At 38.7% G+C, this 22,055-nt stretch overlaps 1 protein-coding gene across 1 annotated transcript; it reads right to left on the bottom strand.

Annotated features, from left to right (window-relative positions):
• On the bottom strand, positions 224-22,034 carry TIMMDC1 (translocase of inner mitochondrial membrane domain containing 1). Its single transcript, XM_005674956.3, has 7 exons — positions 21,606-22,034; positions 18,466-18,631; positions 15,329-15,417; positions 14,592-14,659; positions 7,488-7,566; positions 4,098-4,208; positions 224-1,907 (listed from the first exon to the last, which is right to left on the bottom strand). Exons 1-7 carry the CDS (start codon positions 21,797-21,799, stop codon positions 1,757-1,759), a joined length of 858 nt encoding a protein of 285 aa, XP_005675013.2. The 5' UTR covers positions 21,800-22,034; the 3' UTR covers positions 224-1,756.

The following is a 22,055-nucleotide window of genomic DNA, read 5'->3' as shown; positions in this document are numbered from 1 at the left end:
AGTGGCTTTTTCTCTGTGGTATTTCTGGATCCCCCTGACATCAGAGAATTGAAAAGAAAGAAGTGGCCAACTGCTGTTCTTACATGACTTAACTTATGACTCCTCTTTCTCTGAAATTGCCTTCCATGCTCACTGGACCAGAAGTGGACCTGGTCAATTAGACATTCTCATTTGAAAATCTGGAGTTGGACAGCAAGAGTTTGACCAAATTTCTCAAATGTGGCAGGATTTAAAGTGTTTCATTTCAGTAGCTTTAAAGATCAGATTATTCTATACAGTCTGAGGAACAGGGGTACACTTTTAAATGGTTGCTTACAGAACAAAATTATAAAAGAAAATAAAGGTAGTAGCCTTACAAGAATTTAAAGAAGATAAACAATAACAACAACAAAAAAAAGCCCAGGAATTGCTTCATTAAGAGTCATAATCCTTGGACATGATTAAAAAAAAGTAATAGCCAGTACAAACCTAAGAGACAGCTTATTTGTACTTTAAATAAATTATAGTAAATTATTGCTTATTACATTTAATAAATGTGTTAAAGGAGTTATATTTTACTTTATTAATAAAATTATTTTAAAACCAACCATCTAATTTTATAATTTCCATTTGAAAGATTTAATCTATACATGGGCATGCATAAAACAATAAACTGCCAATTTGTCAGCAATTTATGAATGGGATGATTATGCTGGTGCAGAGGTTCTCATATCCTTTTAACTGCTAATATCTGTTGTTAGACAATGTCCTGTGTGCCACAGTATTGTGCTATGTCTTACACACATCATTTCATTTAGTATCTATTCTGAGATACATACTGTTTAACAGATGAGAAAACTTGAGACCTAAAGTAAACTGGCTTGGCTGTAAGTCACATGGAAGCCTCAGGGCTGAGATTCCAAGCCTGTGGTCTGCCTCTAGAGCCCACAGCTTTAGCCACTACTCTAGGCTGCTTCACAAACACTGCTCATGGGAACAACAGTGTTGTTAGAGTAGGAACTAAGAGGTCTAACCCCAAAACAAAGCACTAGCAGTTTCCTCATTTCAGTACACTTGGTTCAATCATTCTGCCCTCTCATTTAATAAAAGTTACACTCTGCAGGACAGCTTCTTTCTCAGGCAGCAAGCTCCAGGAGCATAGAGACAGTGTATTCTGAGCAGCTCTTGTATACAGACATACTTGTCAGCATTACTGAGTGAGAGAACAAGGTCGGGCTGTTTCTTTAATAATTCTTATCTACTTCCTTTTTGTTAAGTTTTATTTTATTTCAAATGGCATAGAAACCATCGCTGATTTGTATTAAAACAAAATCAAACGCAACTACACATTTAGGTCTTTACTGTTTCTAGGACTCGAGGGTACAGGGGTTTCGCAGATCATCTGCCTTACCTGGTTCTTTCTTCTCCTTCTCCTAGGGATCAGTACAGTACTCTTTTAAAGGGCTACAAGAATAAATTTACAACCTGTAGAATTCAACTTTAATCTTTTTGGAAATCTTAATTTACTACTGTAAAATCTGGAGAAAGGAAATCTATATTGATCAATCAATGCAGATACAAGTATGTACTTAAATCTAAGGAAGAGTAAACTAAGAGTACAAGAGCCCAATTTTTGGTTACAAAAAAGCAAGAGCAAGTCACTGTGCCACTACAGATGCCAGTGCTTACACGTGTCAGCAGCCCAAGCAACTGGCATGCTACAGACGGTGACATAGCTCTCTTCAGCTCTCCACTGAGTTTCAAGTCCAGAGCATGTTTAGTCTTTGTCTTGTTTATCTGCTGATGAAGGGTTTCTAGGAAGATTTAGCAGTGCTTCAATTTTCTGAGCGTCATCCTTGGATCGATCTTTCTGTATATTACTTTCAATTTCTTCAGGGAGGAGCTCAGTAAATTGTAGTCTGGCTTTCCTGTAATGAAAGTACAAGAAAGATATAGCAAGTACTGTTCTATTTTTTTGACTTTTAGAGTTTTTCTTTTTTAAGAAAGATAGTATTTATCTTATTCTCTACTACAACTTATGAGCAAATACTTCTCCCTGCACTTCAAGTACAAGACTTTATTCTCTCTCATAACCTGTTTCACTTACAAGCCAAGTAGGAGTCTCACATTACCAAAATGGACAATGCCAGGGCAGTAACTCTGATCCCTGAGATATTCCAGAGTTCTCTCAGCAGTGAATTGGCAGTTGTTAAAACACCTTGAGCTTTTGTGTGAGCCTTGGAACCAGTCTGTGTTCTTGCCCTTAGGGCCTAGGGGGATGTGAAACCCCCTGCCACTCTGTTAAACTCTGTTGACAGATCTTGCAGGACATACACAAAGGTTAAAACATTGGTAATCTCGATACAGAGAAGTCAGGACCCCACTACAGACGTATTTTTACTAGCAGTTAAAATATCTAATTTTCAAATACGAGATTGGTTCTTTTTCTAAGTCAAGTATTAGTGCCTTCCTTTCTTTAAGTGATTATCAAGGTCACTTATGACTTTCATAAGGAGATTTGATCATTTCTTCTTCTATGTCTCTATGGAAAATATAGCCAGTGTTCTATATTTTCTGCCCACTAAGGCAATTTTTTAGACTCTCACTTTGTTGATTTCTCTATACTATAGTTATTTTCAAGCAAAGAAGCAGACACTTAAGAAGCTAACGATTTATTAACTGTCCTCAGAAATACCACATATACATTATATACATATAAATAACCTAAACACTTCTGACACTGACACAGTGACACTATTTCCTTCTGCCAAAATACTCTTTCATTTCTATAAATACAGTTTTTTACCCTTCTTGAGGTTTTCTATGTCTAAATAACTGATCAACTTCTCTAACTTTCTTTTTCTGGTTTCCTTTTTCTGACTGGAATACTATTCATATTTTTCCAAATGTTAATTCTTCTATAACTTCCTATATCAGATTCAAATAATCATGTATTTTCCTTACTTTTCCAACTCCTTTCTCAAATATTCTTTTTTTTTTTTAAAAAAAGTCTCATCACACCTAAAGAACTAGAAATAAGCTAATGCTTCTATGCTTTTAACCCTCCATAATATCAAATTTTATGCTGGCATTCAGAATTTTAAGTGCTTTAAAATAGCTTCATATCTCACTCACCCTCTTACTATGGAGAAGAAGACAGAACAAAACAAACATATGTTGGACGCTGGTGTGATTCTGCCCTTACAACAGCTGAGAAAACTGATGGCTTCCAGTTAAGGAAAACATCTATGTTCATAGAATGAATAGTCTAACTGGTATTTAAGATTTGTTTTCAAGGTTTCACTGGCTCCAAAGCAATGCTTTTTCTCCTATAGTACCTAAGTCCTTAGACAACAGATGTACAGATATTAAGAATTTCCATGTATGTGAGTGTGTATGTGTAGCACAAATGGAAGTTTCAAAGAAAACCAAGGGGAAAAGAAGACTTCTTATCTACCAAACTACCAAAGAAGCAACAGCAGATGTCATCTTAGTGGGCAGGAAGCAGAACCATGAGAATCATTTGCACCAAAGCGCTAGACGGCAGACTATTATGATGATCTCACAAAGAATAACAGGAAGTTGGCCGTCACTGGATCCCAGGGAGTGACTATATGAACAAGCGACAGTCTGCATCCTTCTCAGTAGCATCTAGGCTGTGAACAGCCACTATATGTACCTAACACCTACTGCAGCCACAGCAAGAAGTATAATAATTAAATGTGGAGACCTAACATGCTATGTAATGTTCATAGACGTATGTGCAAACAAGGATATCACCTTTTAAGTAAAGCCAAGTAAAACTCACTCACTGCTATTCATTTCTTTTATGTAATTTCCAATGCAGTCACAAACACAGAAAAAGAAAAAATATGCAACCAAATAAGATTTATAACATTTAACTTAAAAAAAATGTATCTAAGGAAAGGTTCTCAATTAGTATCTTTCATTTTTCCATTCTCCTTAATTAAAAATATTAAAGACCAAGTAGGGTACCAAGTGAAAGACTCAGTAAAAAGAAAGTCTTTGACTTGAGCAGCAATTTAGAGTACCTGTTTCAGAAAGCATCAGTCTGTGGACACGAAAGCCAAACAATCCAGTCTTAACACACTCCTTACCGTTCTTCCAGTTTCAGCTCCTGGAATGCTTTTTGATCCTTCTGTTTTCTCTCCTGAACTGTTTCACCGCAGTACATCTGAAGTGCCATCAACAGGCTTCCTATAGGAGTGCTGAGGAGGAGACAGAGGGAACATTTAGAAGGAAGCATCATGAGACCATGCGGAATGACAGGGTCTCTGCTCAGGCACGAGTTACACTAACCAAACCACTGGCTCACTGACAGGTGCAGGGACATTTGACAGTTAAAACATCCTTGTCAAGTAAAAAAATATTAAGATAATTTCCTTCCTGGTCCAAAAAACAGGAAAAACAATCATTGCAACATCTTAAATTTAACTGGTATAAAAACAACAGGTCTATAAATTGGCTCTTTTTTTTTTAATCATGAAAGATAAACTAGTAAAAAATATATTTATAAGTTCTAGCTGGCAGCTTTATATTGAAGATTTCTCAGAAAAGAAATTCATACCAGGAATGGTACCAGACCCTGTAAGGGGCAAGAAATGTGAAGGGTACTTTTGGTTGGGAGAAGGATGCTACTGGCTTTGGGGGTTGGAGCTGCCAAATATCCTAAAATTCAAGAGTCTGGCACAACTGTCTGACCCAGAATGCCAATAGTTACCCACTGAGAAAATGACTTACATAATAATGATCACAGTAATGACAAGGGTTTTGTTCATATTTTCAAAGAGAAGGGAGTTTTTGACTCTGATACAACTTAAATTCCTTATTTAACATTGTAACCACATTTAAAAAATTATTTTTGTTAGGTGGAAATGTTTGTTGATGATGAATGGATAAACAAAATATGGAACTGTATATGGGAACTGCAGTCCCAAAAAAGAAGATCCTGTCACATGGATGAAACTCGAGGACACTATGCCTAGCGAAATATGCCAGTTACAAAAGGAAAAATACATGATTTCACTAATATGAATTACTCAGAGTAGCCAAAATCATAGAAACAGAAAGTAGAAAGGTGGTTGCCAAAGGCTGTGTGGGGATGGGGGAAGGGAGCACAGTGTTTAATGGGTACAGAGTTTCAGGTCTGCAAGACGAAGAAGTTCTAGAGACCTGTTGCACAACAATGTGAATATAGTTAACACTACTGAACTGTACACTTAAAAGTGGTTAAGATGGTAAGCTTTATGTTATGTGTGTTTTTTAACCACAATAAAAACATATTTTTGCAGCTAATTTCAACAATTTTCGCCTTCAAACCAAGTTGGTATATTAACAAGAAAACAAAAATGTCAGCAACAGATCATCACATGATGAATTTTAACACAAATTTGGAAGGTGAGGAAGAACTCTTTCTATTCAGGTGAATGCCAACTAATAAAGACAGAAGAAATGACAAAACTAGCAAATCAACATTTTGTAACCCGTTTTATATTAAATAATAACTGATTACATTAGGGATCATCAATGGATCATTAAAACCACTAAAAGACAGCTGGAGGGCAGATAATTCACACTACCTCATCCCACAGATTACTTATTAAACACAATGGGAAAAGATAACTTTGCAGTGGAGAAATTTAGTAGATACCAAATGTGCTAGGCAGAATTCTAAAATGGTCCCCCCAAATTTCCCACCCTAATTTCTCAAATATGAATATTTGATGAGAAATAATGCCCATGATTAAATTATGTTATGCAGCAAAGTGGATTTTGCAGATGTAACTAAGCTTACTGATCAGTTGAATGAGTTAATCAAAAAGGAGATTACCTTTGTGAACCATCTGAATACAGAGTTTTTTCCAGTTGGTGGAGGAATGGAAGTCAGAGAGATTCAAAGTATGAGAAGGATTCAACATGCTGGCTGCTGGTTTGAACATGGAGAGGGCATGGAGAAGGAATGTGGATGCCTCTAGGAACAAGGTGGTCCCTGACAGCCACCCAGGAAACAGGGAATTCAGACCTACAGCCACAGCAGCTCTGTCAACAACCTGAATTTTATGGAAACAGATTCTTTCCACAAAGCCTCCAGGTAAGAGCCTGCCTGACCAACACCTTGAATTTAGCCTTGTGAAATACTAAAAAGAGAACCCATCTGAGCCCACCCAGACTTCTGATCTACAGGAAAGTGATATAATAAATGGGTAGTGAAGCTTGTTAGTGTGTGGTTAATCTGCTACACAGCAACAGAAAATTAATATATCAAGTTATATCACTTACAAGGGGTGACATAATATGTCTCTTGACATACATTGAGAAGGACACAACTTCACCTATGTTGTAATCTTGATGAAAATGTTACAAACCTAAATCTAATCATGAGGAGATAATCAAACAAAACAGAAATATTCTGGGGGGGGAAAACAGGCGTGGAACTAGTCTAGCTTAAAGGAATCTAAAGAGACATGACAACAAAATACAATTTAATCCTGGATTCTACAAAGTTATATATTATATATACATACACACACACATAGAGCATTATTGTAATAACAAGAATTCTGAATATGGACATTATCTTAAACAATATTGAATCAATGGTAAATCATTTATTGTGATAATTGTACTGTGAAATCATTGGAGAATATTCTTTCTCCTCGGAAATACATGCTGATGTATTTAGGGCTGAAGAATTATGAGGTCTCAAATATTTCAAATGGTTCAAACAAAAAGAAATATACACATGTCCCACACAAATACTGAGAGAGAGAAAACAAATGTGGAAAAATGTGAACAACTGGTGAATCTAAGTGAAGGTTATATGGGTGTTCAACATACTAATCACCTCAACTTTTCTACAGGTTTGAACTGTTTCAAAGTAAAAAGTTGGAGAAGAAAAGTCTTAAAATTTATTAAACTAAATAAACCTAACCCCCATTTTTTTTTTAATGTGCTTGTTAGCCGTTTCTTATTCCTTTTTCTTACTCTTTATAAGTATCTTTGTTCAAACCTCTAGTTTCAGGTGTTAATGATATTTAAACAGTTTTTACCCAGTGAAGACCAGAAGTAAAATCAACAACTGGGATACAATCAGAACTGGACAATCAAAGCTACTTCCAATACAAGACTGTGCTGTGCTGTGCTTAGTTGCTCAGTCACGTCCAACTCTTCTGTGATTCCAAGGACTGCAGCCCACCAGGCTCCTCTGTCCATGGGGATTCTCCAGGCAAGAATACTGGAGTGGGTTGCCATGCCCGCCTCCCAGGCATCTTTCCAACAGGGATTAAACCCTGGTCTCCTGCACGGCAGGCAGATTTTTTACTGACTGAGCCACCAGGGAAGCTCGATACAAGACTAGAGATCTTTTACGAGGTTAAATCTTCTAAGGATTAAATCTGTTCTTTAGAAATGATTCCGATTTTTAACAAGCAAGGCATTAATGAATTAATTGTTATATTAATTTAGAATCAAAATATGTTAATACTTACCCCAGCAAGGCTCCAATTATGCCACCAGCTACTAGGCCATGCAGGCCTAAGTTTATTCTAAAAAGACTTCCTGTGACAGCTATTTTAAAAGAAACAAAAAGCAGTATCAAATCATTTTTAAACACCAGAGTTCCATTTAAACATGTTCCTTCTATAAGGACATAAATCTCCAAGTAAGCTTTTTGAACCCGACATTAATATATCACCACAACCTAGACTTCCCATATGGCCAGGTTCTCATCCACTCTGCAAGTTTAAAGGAAGAAAGGTCCCTTTAACAAACAGAACTGCTCAGTCGGTTCTATGGACCCAGCCTCTTCTCATTCTGCTTTTTTGCCAACCTCACCTTAAAAATCTGTTATTTCTTCACTTCTATCTCTTTTATTTCTTCCTGCTTTAAGGAAACTTTTCTCCAAATAAACAATAAGAATCTTCCCTAGCCACTTGCAGTTCATGTCTTCCTGCAGCTTCGCTCTTTTTTCTTTTTGGACACGCTGCATGGCATGTGGACTCTTGGTTCCCCAACCAGGGACAGAACCCATGCCTCCTACAGTAGAAAGGCCATACCACCAGGGGCATCCTCAGCCTCACCGGCTCTGTACTGCTAAGCTTCACCTCTCCAGCAGACCTGCAAGTGGGCAGTTGGCCTACATTGCCACCTGGTGGCTGGAGCATAGGTCCTTTTTCCTTACCACTAAGTGTACACCCAAGATGTCCATTCATTTTCCTCTTTCACTATGCACAAAACAACAAATGCCATTTCAGGTGGTAACATTTTTAAACATTAACATTTGAGATTTATATTTTTTATTTAAGTATAATAATTTTTTAACTTTTCTATTTCATGATTTTTCTCTATCTTTCAACAGTGTAACTATTATGTGCCTAGGTGTGAAATCTTTTCATGTTTATTCTTCCTGGAGTTTGTTGAGATTCTTGGATGTGTAGATTAATATTTTCCATCAAATTTGGGAAGCCTGTGGCCATAACTTCTTAAAATTCTTTTTCTTCCCTTTTTTTCCTTTCCTCTCTGTTACTTATATTCTTGGAAAAGACCCTAATGCTGGGAAGGATTGGGGGCAGGAGGAGAAGGGGATGACCGAGGATGAGATGGCTGGATGGCATCACCGACTCGATGGACATGGGTTTGGGTGGACTCTGGGAGTTGGTGATGGACAGGGAAGCCTGGTGTGCTGAGATTCATGGGGTCGCAAAGAGTTGGATATGACTGGGCAACTGAACTGAACTGAACTGATTGTGTCCCACAGATCTCTGAGGCTCTATTCATTTGTCTTCATTTTTAAAAATTCTGTCCTTCATAAAAGATAACCTATATCGATCTATCTTCAAGTTCATTGATTCTCCCATGCTCTCTCAAACTGGCTATTAAGGGCCTTCTCTTCAGTGAATTTTTAATTTCCATTATTGTATTTATTAACTCCAGAATATTCATTTGACTCTTACAAATAATTTCTATCTTTAGGGATATTTTCTGATTGATAACTATCATCACACTTTAATCACCGTAAATACTTTAAAGTCTTCTGTCTGCTACAACTTGGAGCTGGAATATCTTCCTACCTAGGGGCATGGCTGTGGTTCTTTGCTGTAGTGATTTGCCTGGACCAATCCTGTGGAGTCTTGGTTTTCTTGTTTAGTAGAGTGCAGCCAGAAGAGGTCTCTGCTTGGTCTTCACTTTTAGGTCTGGCTCCCCCGGAATCGCACTAGCTAGGCAGGCAGCCAGCGATTTGCCAGTGGCTGTGAGCACACACTGTGAGCCAGTGAGGCTGTCACCTTTTGTCAGTGGCTCTGTCTGTGGCTTGAGGAGCGCACTCAAGGTTTAGGCAGTTTATAAATCTTCTGCTTTTACTTTCTGTGTTCATGAGGCCTCGCAGATAAGCAGCTTGCTAGGGGGCCCTTCCCAGTCTCTCCTGAGTGTGCTTACACAGACAGGAAATTTTCCAGAGTTCTGGGGATTAGTAGGTTCTTAATGACGTCTCTGTTGGCTTTCTGGTTCTCTGGATGTCTTTGGTAAAACTCTACCTCATCCACTAATTGACCGCTTGCCCCAAAGACCACCAAAACCTCCAGTTAGCTGTGTGATGTTGTTCTTTCCTAAGTGTTTGCTATTGTTTTCAGCAACACCCTTCAGTTCAGTTCAGTCGCTCAGTTGTGTCCGACTCTTTGCGACCCCATGAATCGCAGCACGCCAGGCCTCCCTGTCCATCACCAACTCCAGGAGTTCACTCGGAGTCCTGTCCATCGAGTCAGTGATGCCATCCAGCCATCTCATCCTCGGTCGTCCCCTTCTCCTCCTGCCCCTAATCCCTCCCAACATCAAAGTCTTCACCAATGAGTCAACTCTTCGCATGAGGTGGCCAAAGTACTGGAGTTTCAGCCTCAGCATCATTCCTTCCAAAGAAATCCCAGGGTTGAGCTCCTTCAGAATGGACTGGTGGGATCTCCTTCCAGTCCAAGGGACTCTCAAGAGTCTTCTCCAACACCACAGTTCAAAAGCATCAATTCTTCAGTGCTCAGCCTTCTTCACAGTCCAATTCTCACATCCATATATGACTACTGGAAAAACCATAGCCTTGACTAGACGGACCTTAGTCGGCAAAGTAAGGTCTCTGCTTCTGAATATGTTATTTAGGTTGGTCATAATTTTTCTCCCAAGGAGTAAGCATCTTTTAACTTCATGGCTGCAGTCACCATCTGCAGTGATTCTGGAACCCCAAAAAATAAAGTCTGACACTGTTTCCACTGTTTCCCCATCTATTTCCCATGGAGTGATGGGACCGGATGCCATGATCTTCGTTTTCTGAATGTTGAGCTTTAAGCCAACTTTTCACTCTCCTCTTTTACTTTCATCAAGAGGCTTTTTAGTTCCTCTTCACTTTCTGCCATAAGGGTGGTGTCATCTGCATATCTGAGGTGATTGATATTTCTCCCGGCAATCTTGATTCCAGCTTGTGTTTCTTCCAGTCCAGCGTTTCTCATGATGTACTCTGCATAGAAGTTAAATAAGCAGGGTGACAATATACAGCCTTGACGTACTCCTTTTCCTATTTGGAACCAGTCTGTTGTTCCATGTCCAGTTCTAACTGTTGCTTCCTGGCCTGCATACAGATTTCTCAAGAGGCAGGTCAGGTGGTCTGTTATTCCTATCTCTTTCAGAATTTTCCACAGTTTATTGTGATCCACACACTCAAAGCCTTTGGCATAGTCAATAAGGCAGAAATAGATGTTTTTCTGGAACTCTCTTGCTTTTTCAGTGATCCAGCGGATGTTGGCGATTTGATCTCTGGTTCCTCTGCCTTTTCTAAAACCAGCTTGAATATCAGGAAGTTCACGGTTCACGTATTGCTATAGCCTGGCTTGGAGAATTTTGAGCATTACTTTACTAGCGTGTGAGATGAGTGCAATTGTGCGGTAGTCTGAGCATTCTTTGGCATTGCCTTTCTTTGGGATTGGAATGAAAACCGACCTTTTCCAGTCCTGTGGCCACTGCTGAGTTTTCCAAATTTGCTGGCATATTGAGTGCAGCACTTTCACAGCATCATCGTTCAGGATTTGAAACAGCTCAATTGGAATTCCATCACCTCCACTAGCTTTGTTCGTAGTGATGCTTTCTAAGGCCCACTTGACTTCACATTCCAGGATGTCTGGCTCTAGATGAGTGATTACACCATCATGATTATCTGGGTCGTGAAGATCCTTTTTGTACAGTTCTTCTGTGTATTCTTGCCACCTCTTCTTAATATTTTCTGCTTCTGTTAGGTCCACACCATTTCTGTCCTTTTAGGCACAGACTTCTCTGCGTTCTGCTCCAAATCTAGTCAGTCATCTCTAACATTAGTATTGGTCCTCCCAGCCTGCCCTGCCTTTGTGGAACGTCTGTATCATGGAGCTGGGCATTAGGACGGAGCAGCCTCAGGCTGAAGCACTACAGACTACCATTGTTCTTACCAAGATTTAGTAGAAATTCTTAAATAAATGCTTCTCAATTTGTTGTGTGCCCTTGCTCAGTTCCAGGATATTTAAGGGGTTGTTTTTGATAATTTTGTCCAATTTTATTACTACTTTTGGAGGAAAGGATTTGCCAAGCTCTCTGGATATTGAAAATACTTTTATAAGTGTTCAAACAAATACCAACTAATAGTGGTGAGGGAAGACCTCCTTACCTGATTCTGACTTCAGGATAAAGGATAATTTTTTTTTAATTTTAGTGTTATATTATTTATTTTAATGTTGGTTGATGGTTTGAGATAAAAATATATTTTCAATTATATACATTTTTCTATTCTTATTTTAGTAATATTTACATTCAATCGAGAAACCTTTATTCTACCCTCCTATATGTCAAACAATTGTGACATAAAAGGCAAACACTTTCTCTGAATTTTAGTGAGTTGTCTAGTAGGGAAGCAAAACTAGTAAACTGCTATAACATAGTGTTATAAATGCTTTGATAAAACTGTTTACAGTGAATTATGAGAACACAGGGGAAAGGTACGTGAGATAGGAAAATGGGAGCTAGGAGAACCCTCTGAGGAAGCTGAAGCAGACAGATGAACTCAACCTTGAAAGACAGGTGTTAAGTATGGAGCTGAATAAAATTAGTTATGGGAGTGGAAAGTTGGATTCAAGCAAGAATTCTTGTAAAGCAAGAATATGCTGGGTGTGATAAATCAAAGTAGATTATAAGGCTCATGCAAGAGTGGTACATGAAGGTTAGGTCAAGAATCGACCTTAAAAAAAAAAAAGAATCGACTTTAGTGTGATGGGAAACTAAGGAAGAGTCCGAAGCAGAAAAGTGCTAAAATCATACTCATATTTCAAAACAAGTCAGATAACAGTAGAGGTCTGAAGCAAACCGAGATGAGAACCATGGAAAACCTGCAGTAGCAGTGGGAAAAGAGGTGAGAGAGTCCAAATATTTAAGAAATAAGACTGACAGAACCAGAAGTTTGGAGAGGGGACATAAAGGGCAGAACCACATCATTAATTGATTTCCAGTTTTGGAATTTAACAGGGTAGATGACAAAAAACATACAGCAGGAGTAAATATGAGGAGCAACTGAAGGCAGAAACACAAGCATTTTCTTTGGATATAGGCACTATAGAATATCCATGTAAAATTTTTCACAAGTTAAAACAGGGCAAGTTCTAGCTGCTCCAATGCTATTAATACCTATTTCTCGTTTCATGTTTTTAGATGTTTCATTAAAATGTTAAGCTCAAATTATGTATATGTGTGTTTGCCTCTGTATTCACAGAAAGAGAAAGAGTGCACCTCAAACAAAGAGCATAAGTGATAAAGCAAATGGGCTAAAATGTTAATAACTGGGAATTCCCTGGCGGTCCAGAGGATAGGGCTCTGCACTTTCACTGCCAACTGCCTGGGTTCAATCTCTAGTCAGGTAACTAAGATTCCACATGCTTTGCAGCCAGAGGTGGGTGGTGGTTGTTGTTCAGTCGCTCAGTCAAGTCCATCTCTTTGCAACTCCATGGACTGCAGCACATCGTGTTCTTCACTATCTCCCGGAGTTCACTCAGACTCACATCCGTCGAGTCAGTGATGCCATCCAGCCATCTCATCCTCGGTCGTCCCCTTCTCCTCCTGCCCCAATCCCTCCCAGCATCAAAGTCTTCTCCAATGAGTCAACTCTTCGCATGAGGTGGCCAAAGTACTGGAGTTTCAGCCTCAGCATCATTCCTTCCAAAGAAATCCCAGGGCTGATCTCCTTCAGAATGGACTGGTTGGATCTCCTTGCAGTCCAAGGGACTCTCAAGAGTCTTCTCCAACACCACAGTTCAAAAGCATCAATTCTTCGGTGCTCAGCCTTCTTCACAGTCCAACTCTTACATCCATACATGACCACAGGAAAAACCACAGCTTTGACTAGACGGACCTCTGCTGGCAAAGTGATGCCTCTGCTTTTCAATACACTGTCCAGGTTTGTCATAGCTTTTCTTCCAAGGGGCAAGGGTCTCAATTTCATGGCTGCAGTCACCATCTGCAGTAATTTTGGGAGCCCAATAAAATAAAGTCTGTCACTTCAGCCTAATGGCACAAAGTGAAGAGGAGCTAAAGAACCTCTTGATGAAGGTGAAAGAAGAGAGTGAAAAAACTGGCTTGAAACACAACATACAAAAACTAAGATCATGGCATCTGGTTCCATCACTTCATGGCAAGTTGATGGGAAAAAAATAGAATCAGGATAGGCATGGGGTGGGGAGCTTGAAAAAGTTCTTAACAATAACAGAATCTTTGTACTAAAGGATACTGCTCATGGTGCTCCTTGTATTATTTTTATTTTTGCAGCTTTCTATAAGCCTGAAGTTATTTCCAAACAAAAAGTAAAAAACTGTTATGTGAAGTATATGTATGTTCTTTTATGTGAGGAAATATACATGAATTAGTGAGTGTTTGCATCTAAATGGCAGTTAACTTCATTTACATTTCAGGAAATGTACTAGATTTGTACCAGAAATGTAATGAAAATATTCAACACTTTTAAAAAATGTTCACTTTAAAGAGGGCATGTCTACCAGAGGCAGAGTGCTTTAAAACAAAATCTAATTTCTTATCATAAAAAATCTGGCTCCTCTCTACCTAACCTCACAATTCTCTCAAGCCACTCTTCCCCTCATTCACTATGTTGCAGTCATATTATCCTACATTTGAGAAACCTTAGAGCCTTCACCCTTGAAGTTACCCTGCCTTAGGTGACTCTTCTCTGCAAGGCCTGCTCTTTCCCATTCTTCAGCTATCAGCTTAAATGTCACTTCCTTAGAAATCAATCAACCTGTCCACATTAGATCCTACCTCCCCACTTATTTATTACTTTTTATCATAGCAACCTGTTTTATCCCATAGACATTAGATGATAAAACTCAACGAAGGCAAAGACTTTTTTCTGTTTTGTTCACTAAGTATACCAAAGACCAAGCACATTTTCCATATATCTTGCATAAATGTTAAATGAGATGTGATGAGAAGCCAACCAAAGAATTCAGTAGCCATGACTTATAAGTCCTTACATGTTTCTTAAATCATATTTGAGATTGAAATATGAAATATGAACAAAAATGCCTTACCTCCTGCAATGACAAAATGGCTTAAGGCATTTTTATTTCGGTAAACGTTGAGACCAGTGTTCACTGTACTAAGAAGGAAGAAGAAAACAAAATTTAAAGCATATCCCAATTACCTTCTTGACTTTAACTTTCACTAAAGTGATATGTGTTAGTTTAGACGAGCCTACTATGTCAATCCCTGGTTCCAGTAGGCTCCTTCAGTGAGCTGTTTCAGATTGCTATAATATGCCAAAAAGCAACAGAAAAGTAAAGAAAAGTTCTGCAGCATCCCTCTGATTTAGCAGCCCTGTATCTATTCTGATACCAGCTGGCAGGCCTTCATGTGCATGCGTGCTCAGTTGTGCAAGGTGCTCAGTCATGTCTAACACTTTGGGACCCTACAGACTATACCTCTCCAGGCTCCTTCTGTCCATGGAATTTTCCAGGCAAGAATACTGCAATGGGTTGCCTCCTCCTCCTCCAGGGGAATTTTCCCAACCCAAGGATCAAACCCACATCTCCGGCAACAGCAGGCGGAATCTTTACCACTGTGCCACCAGAGAAGCCTGGCAGACCATCATCCATGGACACAAAACTACAGCTGGACCAATCTTTTGCATAAATAGATAACAGTTCTTGAGAAAAAGGTATCATTGATCACTTTTATATGGGTGTTCAGATTTTATACCTCCATTTGTTGAAACAATGTGCTCCTAAAAGAATACCTAAAATCCTTCATGACAATTCAGAGAACTTACTTGAATATAGTCACAAACATGGCCGTTCTCCAACTCCAGCGCCAGCCATACCGGATGAAGCCTCGTGTAGCAGCACGATGGGCAGATTGCTAAAGTTAACAAAAAGGCTGTGAGGTTCCGAGATACCTTGATACTTTCCTTGTTCTAAAACTGTGGTGGAGGAATGTCAGCTAGGAAATAGGTAGGGACACCTAAATAGATACAAATAATAGAAAATCTCTAGAAATGTCATTCTTCAATTACTGAAACTTAAGCAAATGCACCATGTGCACTCTATTCTATCACAGGGTGTAAAAGGAACTAAGAAATGCAGTGTCAACCAAGTAATTCATCAGTTAAATAGCAACTAAGAATCCATATGGCAAATACTATGAGCAGACATAAAATCAGTATTAGACATGCTTTTTTTCAAGAAATTGTGGGGAAAAGAAAAAACAGAAAATAAAGAAGGAACACTGAGTAAACTATAAACAGTAAGGATTAAAGTAATACAGATGTGCACGAGAGGAAGAAAGGAAGAAAAAAAACCTAATCTTTACTGACCACCTTCTATGTAAAAGTTGCTAACATATTACCTCATTTAATCTTTACAACATTTTCTTCAAGCAGGTGTTAAAAGGCATAAAGAGGAAGTTTCTAACCAAGATCACTCAGCCAATAAAGAATAAAGTCAGAATTGGAAGTTACGTTGTCTGTGTCCACTGCTCATTTTCATTAACCATCATGAAGCAAGTCTGGCATAATATTGTGAGGGTAAAGCCTAGATTTTTAAAGAATCTGACAGAATCCCTAGGTGTAGTCTTAGCTACTATACGATTCTGGGCAGGTATACTCTTTGAAAGGTATCAGTGCAAACTCATGGCTTTTACTGAATAGGCAGACAAATATAGAAACAGAGATACATGTATGAAAATGTATATAAATCACACACATACATACTTTCCTAGCTCTATCTGCCTAGACACCATCATACCTCAATAGCAATGAGCATGCCTAGCCCCAGATCTTGGTTTTTGAATACCGTTTTCTTTTTGCCACTTTATTTTTTTTTAATTGAAGGATAATTGCTTTATAGAATTTTGTGGTTTTCTGTCATACATCAACAAGATCAGCCATAGGTACACCCATGTCCCCTCCCTCCCAAACCTCCTTCCCCATCCCACTCTTCTAGATTGTCACAGAGCCCCAAGTTCCCTGAGTCATTTAAATACCATTTTAAAAGAAACAAGGCTGGCGCTTGAAAAGATGAACCAGAAAAACCATGCTGTGCTCCAAAGTAAAGATGTGCTCAAAGACTAACGGGGACATCATCAAAAGGACACAGGAGCTAGCCTGAAGGGATTCCAACAGTCTAAATCGATGCCAAGTATCAAAATAAATGATGGTAATAATGGATTATAAAACCACAGAATAACATAAGAGTCAACAAGTCCACGCTGAATAAATTATAGATGGATAAATGGACAGATAAATAGAGGGAAAGTGAAAGCTCTTCCTTACAGCAGAATACTAACCAATAAATATACATGGATGATGGAATTAGAAAATGGCCATTTGGTTACCACCACAGTAATAACTATTTTAGGAAAGAATCAGCACTGAATACTGAAACCAGAGGGGGAAAAATTGATGAAAAATAGGATATTTGCATAGTCTCAAAGTATCTAATAAGTATTTCTAAGATATTTATTAACCACAAAGGGAAAAACTCAATAATTTTATAGTGGATAAACATGGCAGGGACCATCTTAAGTGATTAAAGTAAGTATCCCCAGTTGAGGGACAAATAGGTATCTCATGCTTCTTATCATTACTTACTGGAAAGGATATAGTACTAACTGTAGGGTATTCCTGTGAAAACACTTAAGTGAAATTTAATCACAAGAAAACATCAAATGTCCAAATTGTGGGACATTCTACAATACAAAATAAAAGGCCCAAGTATTAAAAAATATTGAGGTCATGAAAGTCAAAGAACAATAGAAAAACTGTTCCAAATTAATGGAGACTGACTAGAGAGGCACAACAGGCAAATTCAACATCTGATCCGGTACTAGATCCTGGACCAGAAAAAAAATTAATAACTCGTTTACTTTAAAAATAACATTAGTGGGACAATAAGCAAAATTTACATAAAGTCCATTGATAAGATAATAGTACTCTATCAGTATTAATGTCCTGAACTGCATAATAATATTGTGGTTATGTAAGAAAATGTCTTTGTTTTTTAGGAAATGTATGCTGAAGCACTCACCATGCCTAAAACATACTCCCAAGCAGTTCACAATAAAATAACAGTATGCCTCATACAGGGAGAATAAGAAAGCAAATGTGGTAAAATGTTAATGTTTGGGGAATCTGACTGAAAGGTGCACAGGAATTCTTTGTACAGTCAGCCCTCAGTATCCCCAGATTTGGAACCCGAGGAAGTGGAACCATGGACATGAAGGACGTATGGTACTATGGCTTTTTTTTTTTTAATAAAAGACTCGAGCATTTGTGGATTTTGGTATCCACAGGAGTCCTGGAACCAATCCCTCTTGGACATTACAGGACACTGGCACTACTTTTGCAACTTTTAAAACTTGACACAATTAAAAAAAAAAAACAACATAGATTTTAAAAAACAAAAAATTCTGAGCCATAACTTCCTCACTAGGACAACAGAACTGATATACAGATGTAAGATACAACAAATGAGTCAGCACTCAACAAACTGTAAAGCTCTAATTGTTAATGATTATTTTAGTGTGAGCTACTGTATTGCACATAGGCTTTGTGAATAGGATAAATACACTACAGCTGAACCTTGATGATTTAGCAGGAGATTAGAAATATATTTCAGAAAGTAGAGCCACGGTGGTGATCAATTCTAGTAAGAAAAGTGGTCTGACAAAGTTTGAGTATGCACTATAGCATTAGCACTTCCACTATTGCTGAGTAGACTTTGTTTCCTAAATCTTCTCAACCCTACTACCTAGCTAGATGATTAAGTATAAAGTGAGCAGCTAAAACTGCTGCTGCTGCTGCTGCTAAGTTGCTTCAGTCGTGTCCAACTCTGTGCGACCCCACAGACGGCAGCCCACCAGGCTCCCAATTGGCATGCCCCCAAATACTATTAGAACACCAGTACGTACCACAGCATCAAGCTGGTTGTGGTAAACTTCTGCTTGGCTCTGCTCAATGTAGCGCTGTTTAGCATGAATAAATGCTGGTATTCCCCCATATGCCCAGCCGATGATGCCTGCTGAAGCTGCTGCCTTGTAAATATCCTGAAGCTCTTTTGAAGTTCTCTGCTGTTCACTAAAACATCAAAAAGACAATGTTGTTTGGGATTAGTTTATGGATACTGCTCTCCAAAAGACAGTATGATCAGAATTATCCCAAATGCTAAACAGGACTTAAGTTTTTCATGATGGACAGAACCAATTAAATCTTCTGATGAATTAAATAATTATATTACAAGTGGCTCAAATCTCAGTTAAAACTAACCTATGCTTTCAGAAGTTAGATTAGTAGGTATTCTTGGGAAGGCAGGGGCAAGGACAGAGAAGGGGCACAAGGGGGAGCTTCTGGGACACTGTTAACAGTCTCTCAGGGCTGGATACAGACCTATGCTTAGTGAAAAGTCACTGACAGGTATACTTATGTACATTTTTCTAGGTGCATATTTTATTTATACTGCAATAAAAAGGTTTTTTAAAGGGTTATTTTATTTGATGACTCTTACAGCTCTACTATATCACTGGAAACAGAAAGAATTTGTAAACTGGATGCAGAAATTAACAATTACCTTTTTGAATTTTTAGGTAACTTTTGGAAATTATAAAAACTTATGGGATTTTAGGACAATGTATGCAAGAATGAATACCTATATGTAAAAAAATACCAAAATTTTATCTTTCTGAATATTTACTTTTTATGTCATGCTCAGATGGGCCTGTACTATCTATTAAAGACCACTGAGTGAGAAAGCTCATGATGCAGTGGGCAGCAGAGACCAACCTAAAATAAATGGGAAAAGCTACTATTTCATTCACTCTATTACTCTCAAAAGCATTAGAAACTAGAAGCTATGTTGCGGCTTCCAAGATGTCCTCTGGAAATTGCTCTAACAAACAGCTAAGTTTATAAGTGTTTAGTTACTAGAAGTAATGGCCCTCCTACATAAGTAAACCACTGAATATTAATTTTTTACAAACTACTAACTTGCTTTCTTCTGAGACTGTACAAGTGTTTATCTAACTCTAACAACCACATTTTTGAAATCAGAATCAGTGAGTTCTTATAGTTGCCGCATATACAAGTGAGAAACCTAAAAACATTTCTTAAGAAACAAATTCTTATATCAATAGGAAAAACTGCTATCATCTGAACTTTATATTTCATCTTGTATAGTGAATAAAACCAAAAACATTTACATAAAAAGTGGGAGAACTCGGAAAAGAGAAAATGAAAAAAGAGCTTAAGATTTAACATGCCAGGAAATGCATACGATATCTTTTTCATCCTGTGAAAAATTCCATGACATAGCAATATTTTTTCTCCATATTATCAACAGACACTCTATGAAGTTACATGATTGCGCCTAAGAACTAATGAATGGTAAACAAACAGGGAAGAGTGGTGGAAAGGAGCTAGACTATAAGTAGCAACAATGGGGTTGTAGTTCTGGTTCTGTCATCCACCGCTAAGTGACCTACAGGTAGACCACAATCATTCTGAACCTTGGTTTCCTCACCCATGACATGGAGGGGACAATGAAAGTTATATTAAATTATCTTTTAAATTTCCTTCAGCTCCAACATTCTTTGGTTTATAAGGCTGATCAAAATAACCTTTTTCAAATGAATCTGAGTCAGTTCTAGTGAGCTGGATGACCTTAGAACCTGTTAGACAGAGTGAAGTTAAGTCAGGAAAACGAGTATCATATATTAATGCATATACATGGAATCTAGAAAAATGATACCGATGAACCTATTTGTAGGGCAGGAATAGAGATTCAGACATAGAGAACAGACTTATAGACACAGCAGGGGCAGGCGAGGGTGGGAAGAATTGAGATAATACCAGTGAAATATATACATTACCATATGTAAAGTGAACAGATAGCTAATGGGAAGCTGCTGTGTAACACAGGGAGCTCAACCTGGTGTTCTGTGACAACTTACATGCACGGGGATGGGGTGGGAGGTTGGGAGGGGAGGTTCAAGAGGAAGGGAACCTATGGCTGATTCATGTTGCTGTATGGCAGAAACTAACACAACATTGTAAAGCAACTATTTTCAATTAAAAATAAATAAATCAACAAAAACAAACCTTTTCTGTTGTGTACTACATAGGATCGTTCACAAGTATCTCAAATAAATTTGGAATAACCAATGGAAGGGCGGCCTCATTATCTTTAAAATAAGATGATGAATTCTAAAGAAAGTAATTAAATACAATTCCACTGGCTCCCCTGCTCTATTTCAGCAACATAATAAAGCTTCAATGTTAATTTAACCAGTTGATACTACAGGGTAGTATATCGTAAGTTCAGTTCAGTCGCTCAGTCGTGTCCAACTCTTTGCCACCCCATGAATTGCAGCATGCCAGGCCTCCCTGTCTATCAGTATATGGTAAAGTACTTCATAAAAAGGGAAAACTTTTCACTGGTAAGTGAGGAATAAAAATGATGAAATTAATTATCCTGAGTTTTCCATTAAAGTTAATTCAATTTATTTATCATTTATTCTGACACCAATTTACTTGTGAATCCAGCTAATATCTTTGCAACAACAGTTGCTACTATTTTTTTTATACATTCCTTATTTGGCAGAGTAAAAATTTTAACAACTGTGTTCTCTCTCCAACCTCCATTTTTGTGGCGGGGAGCAGGGCTACTGTTCAAGAAGCATCAGAATCTGGGATCAAGTGATACACGAAAAAGAATACTGGAGTCCTCCAGATGTTGGTTGTAGGGTCACTAAATAGCTTACTCTAATTCTTCTAATTTGTAAAGTCAGGGGATTACATTAAAGACTATGTTAGACTCCCTAAACACTCCTAAAAGTTCCTACTTTCAGTTAGTCTCACCCTCTCCATCTGAAAACCGGCCTGTCAATCAATAGAACTACCAAATAGCAATGTTAGTATACATGCTTGGAGTACATTATATTAAACTCCAAATCCCGCAAAAATAAATCACACCACCCTGGGGTCCTTCGCCCCAGATGACCCAGGCTGCAGGTCACCTCCTTCGTAGCCCCTCCCCACAGACCGTAGGCACTTTTACTCTTTGACAAACAGCTCCCGGAGGCGGTCCCATCCGGATTCCGGGTATTGGGGTTCTGAGACGAAGGAAGACAGTTCCTGGTCCTCTACAAGAGCCTTGGGATCGGCGGCCACAGCTTCGGCAGCAAACACCCGAGGGAAAGGACTCAGCGTCCTGCAGAGGAAGCTCCGTGGGGCCGGCGGCCGCGCTTCCATGACTCTCTCCGAACCTGTCGACAGACACTCGCTTGGGCGCTTAGGAGGCCAAGGCCTTTCGGAGGTGCGGTGGGGGATGAGCGAGGGTAACTGCAAGAAGGAATGGGAGAGTATCTTTACACTAGTCCCGTGTTAATTTGCGGCCATACCCGCCGACACACCGCTTGACACATAGGCCCTCGGTGCCAAGCCTAACTTTGGAGGCACTATGACACACGAGACAGGAAGTCCCTCCCCAACGAGGGCAAAGGCTGCA

The sequence above is a fragment of the Capra hircus genome, chromosome 1 (assembly GCF_001704415.2).
Source record: "Capra hircus breed San Clemente chromosome 1, ASM170441v1, whole genome shotgun sequence".
NCBI lineage: Eukaryota > Metazoa > Chordata > Mammalia > Artiodactyla > Bovidae > Capra > Capra hircus.
This window is presented reverse-complemented; position numbering and strand designations above follow the sequence as displayed.

Bases quoted from the DNA above. Each gene is read 5' to 3' on its own strand.
- TIMMDC1 (XM_005674956.3), bottom strand. From the start codon at position 21,799: ATGGAAGCGCGGCCGCCGGCCCCACGGAGCTTCCTCTGCAGGACGCTG. The intron at 15,418-18,465 runs GTACGTACTGGT...TGTTAACTTTAG, and splicing joins ACAACCAGCTTGATGCTGTG to CAATCTGCCCATCGTGCTGC. The intron at 14,660-15,328 runs GTAAGTTCTCTG...CTTCCTTCTTAG, and splicing joins ATGTTTGTGACTATATTCAA to TACAGTGAACACTGGTCTCA.